Consider the following 4622-nt stretch of genomic DNA (forward strand, 5'->3'; position numbering starts at 1 on the left):
TTTCTTAGAAGTCATGGGTAAAGGGACTTGCACCCTAACTTCTTGAATTTTCACATTTTGTGGTTTATCACTCCCACTGGTTTCACCATTCTCAATGAATTTGACATTACCGGTCTCTATAATTCTCGTACTATGGTTAGGACAGTAAATCCTATACCCTTTGGATTTTTCGGGATAACCTATAAAGTATCCACTAATCGTTCTAAAATCCAATTTCTTTTCATGTGGATTATAAATTCTGGCCTCCGCCGGACAACCCCAAACATGCAGGTGTCTTAAACTCGGTTTCCTTCCTGTCCATAACTCAAAAGGAGTTTTTGGAACTGCCTTACTAGGAACCCGGTTTAATATGTATACAGCGGTCTTAAGGGCTTCCATCCACAACGATATGGGTAACGGAAAATTACTTAACATACTCCTAACCATATCCATAAGTGTACGATTACGCCTTTCAGCTACTCCATTCTGCTGTGGCGTTCCCGGCATAGTGTATTGAGCACGTATGCCATGCTTTTCTAAGAGTTTAGCAAATGGGCCAGGGTGTTGTCCTGTTTCATCATACCTACCATAATATTCACCACCTCTATCAGACCTGACAATTTTCACCTTTCTATCTAATTATCTTTCAACCTCAGTAATGTATACCTCTAGGACATCCACTGCCTGAGATTTTTCATGCAACAAATAGACATAACCATAACGTGAAAAATCATCAATAAAGGTGATAAAATACTTCTCTCCACCAAATGATGGGAGTCAAAAGGCCCACAAATGTCTGTATGGATAATTTCAAGAAGTTCTTCACTTCTTGTGGCAACTTTCTTTGTGTGTTTGGTTTGCTTTCCCTTAATGCAGTCTACACACATACCGAGATCAGTAAAGTCTAAGTTTGACAAAATTCCATCCTTTACTAATCTCTCTAATCTTTCTTTGGATATATGACCCAATCTTTTATGCCACAAGTTAGAAGATCTTTCATTTATCATGTTTCGTTTAATTCCAATATTACGATGCAAGGTCATAAGAGTTTCAGCAAAATGATTATCAAGATTCACTTTATATAAGCCATCACACAAAACACCAGAACCAAGGAAGACATTGTCTTTGAAAAGACGCAAACTACCATTCCCAATTTTAAAGAAATATCCTTCAACATCAAGTTTAGAAACAGAAATTAAATTTCTAGAAATAGAAGGAACATAAAGAGTCTGAAGCAAATCTAAATGACAACCAGTATTTAAAAGCAAACGATAGGTTCCAACAGCTGTTACAGGAACTCTAACCCCATTCCCCAAAACGATAAAACTCTCATTTGGATCTTGCATCTGGGTTGTAAGGAATCCCTGCATCGTATTTGAAACATGAACATTAGAACCTGAGTCAAACCACCAAGTATTAGAAGGAACTTCAGTAAGGTTTGATTCAAAACATACATAAGCCAAAGGCTTACCTTTCTTTTCAAACCATGCCTTGCGTTTATGACAGTCCTTCTGATAGTGTCCCAATTTCTTGCAAAAATGGCATCTATCTTTGTTTTGTTTCTTCTTATGAACCTCGGTATCATGATGAGGCTCTTTACCCTTGGATGGTCCACTCTTCATGCCCTTTCTTGGCTTCTTCCATTTCTTCTTGGCTCCATGACTTACAAGATTGACAGAATGATATCCTTGTTGCTTAAGTCTTGTCTCCTCTTGTACAAGCATACTGGTCAATTCATTCACATTCCACTTATCCTTAATAGTGTTATAGTGAATTTGAAATGATCCAAATTGAGGAGGCAAGGAGTTCAAAATAAATTGAACTAAAAAGGATTCATTCACATCCATCCCAAGAGCCTTCAGCTTAGCAGCTATATTTGTCATTTCAAGGATATGCTCATGCATCCCACAAGTACCATCAAATTTCATGGTGGTAAGTTTAGCCATTAATGTCCCAGCCAGAGACTTATTAGCAGATCGGAAACGTTCTTCCACAGTTTTCAATAATGCTTGAGCACTGTCACATTCAGGAAGCGTTGACTTGATATTGTTCGCTATACTCATCCGCATAAACATAATGCTCAATCTGTTCGATCTTTCCCAAGTCTTATAAAAAGACCTTTCTTCCGAGCTGCTCAAATCAGTAATGTCAGCCGGTTTCTCAGATCGGAGTGCTAAATCAAGATCCAGAACACCTAGGTGAAACTGGACTTGTTCATTCCACTCTGAGAAATTAGTTCCATTAAAGATCGTAACAGATGAAGCTTGCGAATGAAGCGAAACAGGAATAGATACTGCAATAAGAAAATTAACAATAAGAAAATGCTTACAACATTAACACTTTGAGTTAGCAATAATGATGAATAACATAAACAGTATTACCATAATACACCTTTGGGTAGTAATTATGAAACACTAAATTACTATTATGGTGATTCCCAATTCACCTAGGAATAATTAATGATATAGGTCCAAAATTTAAATAGGTCTGTTGCCTTTGAGCATCCAATACCTATTAAATCAAGGATACTCATTAATTATCCTAACTCAGCAAATCAATCATTTGAAAGTGGTGCACCTTTGGGCCAATCCATAATATCTCATGATTGAAAAACTGTAAGTCATAATTTGCAAAGTCATTATCTTAATACCTGGGATTAGAGTATTTGATGACTTGATGTCTATTAAACATTCTAGTTGGGTTACTTTGGCAACTACCAAACTATATCATAATATAGACATCAAATTAAAATAATGACATTGCACATAATTGACAATTCATAATATGACAAATTAAAATAAAACATGTATTTAATATTTTACTAATCTACACAATCAGTACATGTGTCATATCATGCTATCAAGTATATTAAAATGTAAAATAAATGACAATTTTTTTTTTTTTTTTATCACATTACCCTACAAGGACCTCTGCATAAATAATATGTTTTACAGGGACTAAATTAACATATTTTGAGGACCTCTGCATAAATGATATGCTTTACAGGGACTAAATTAACATATTTTGTTTCTTACAGCCCTGGAAGGATGTCAGCATAAATAAAATATTTCACAGGGGCTTAACAGAAACAATTTCATCGCCTCTAGGGATTTCAGTATAAATAAAATACTTTACAAGGACTTAATAGAAACATTTTTCATTTTGTAACAGCCCTCTAAGACTTTAGTATAAATAGAAAGTTTCACAGGGACTTAAATAGAAACATTTCATTCTTTTAACATCCCCGGGAGGGCTGTATGAAAAAATAAAATGTTTCATAAGGGCTTAACGGAAAATTTTCCTTCTATTGGCTAAACGAATTCGGGTTTCGGATCGAAACCCAAAAAAAAAAAACCCGAACCCGTTATGCCTGTTATGCCCTTTTAAATGCAGCGGGTTAACGATTACGGGTTCGGGTTAAAACTCAAAACCCGGACCCGTTATGAATAATTTAATACTTTTTTTTTTTTTAAAGAACTGAAGACGGGTCGATCCCGACCCGTCTTCCTCCTCTTTTAGCGGCGGGCTAGGGTTCCGCCGAACCCAGCCCGCCAGCCTCCGGTCGCCGGGCGACGAGCGCGCCGCCTCCTTCCGGTGGACTCGCCGCCCGATGGCGAGCCCACCGGCGGTCGCACGCCAGCAGGGCAACGCCGGCGGGTTGGGGTTCCGCCGAACCCAACCCGTCGGCTCTTAGGAGCAGCGGGCGGCGATTATGCCGCCGGACGAAGTGCCGCCCGACGGCGCCACCGGGATGGGCCCGACGCCGGACGAAACGCCGCCCGACGGCGTCACCCGGACGGTCGAACCACCCGCACTGACTCCGGTGAGTTTTATCTTCCCCTTTTTTTTTTTTTTAAGAGTGGGAGGGAGACCATGGCCGGCGGCTACGCCGGATCTTCTGATGGCTCACGGCGGCATATGCCGGCCAGATCCAGCGTCAGCAGGGTCACCCCGAGTGGGGTTGTTTCTCAAATCCATGAATCCGACCCTGTGATGGCCGGCAAAACAACCCCAATGCCGGAGATCGCCTCTATGGTGCCAAAGCCATCCAGGGACAACGCAATGGTCGACTCTCGGCACAGTATCCCGGCATCCCAGTGACGGCCGGTCAACATGGCGATGATCAGATCGCCTCTATACTGGCCAAAACGATCATTGCCTTGTCCCTGTGATCTACCCTTTTACTGTGATCTGGTTCTAGGATGAACCAGGCTCTGATACCACATGTAGGAACATCTATAAATAGGATCATGAACCAGTCTTCAAATAAAGGAAGCGTACCTGGATCCATTGTTTTCTGGATGATCAAGTCCTTAGTTCGTATCTCCCTCTTGGCCCCTGTTCGAACACCCGGTGATGGAGACCGATGCCGTGTTCCCTATCTAGGCAGAGGGTGAGACCCGTTATGTTATCCTACCATCAAGGATAATGCCTCCACTTCTCACGGGATCGTAACTGACCACGATGTGGTCATGTGGGTCAAAACCCAACATAGATGGCAATGAATCCTACAACCTTGACCTTCAAACACTTTTGCTAGTAGAGTGCGACCTATTTGAGACAGGGAGCGGTGACTATTCTGCTATTTGATTCAATTGGTAGCTAGAGGGCCACTCTTTAGACTACTATTTCGTATTTACACA

The 4622-nt window shown here is 40.8% G+C and overlaps 1 protein-coding gene across 1 annotated transcript; it reads right to left on the reverse strand.

The window, feature by feature from the left end:
* Nucleotides 1-1160: 1160 nt before the first annotated feature.
* LOC148699725 (uncharacterized) lies at nucleotides 1161-2299 on the reverse strand. Its single transcript, XM_089927901.1, has 2 exons — nucleotides 1451-2299; nucleotides 1161-1343 (listed from the first exon to the last, which is right to left on the reverse strand). The coding sequence occupies exons 1-2, from the start codon at nucleotides 2052-2054 to the stop codon at nucleotides 1309-1311; spliced, it is 639 nt and encodes a 212-aa protein (XP_089784027.1). The 5' UTR covers nucleotides 2055-2299; the 3' UTR covers nucleotides 1161-1308.
* Between the last annotated feature and the right edge of the window lie 2323 nt (nucleotides 2300-4622).

Source organism: Phoenix dactylifera, chromosome 16 (genome assembly GCF_051530095.1).
Source record: "Phoenix dactylifera cultivar Ajwa chromosome 16, Ajwa_hap1_PhDact_Kaust_v1.1, whole genome shotgun sequence".
NCBI classification, from domain to species: domain Eukaryota; kingdom Viridiplantae; phylum Streptophyta; class Magnoliopsida; order Arecales; family Arecaceae; genus Phoenix; species Phoenix dactylifera.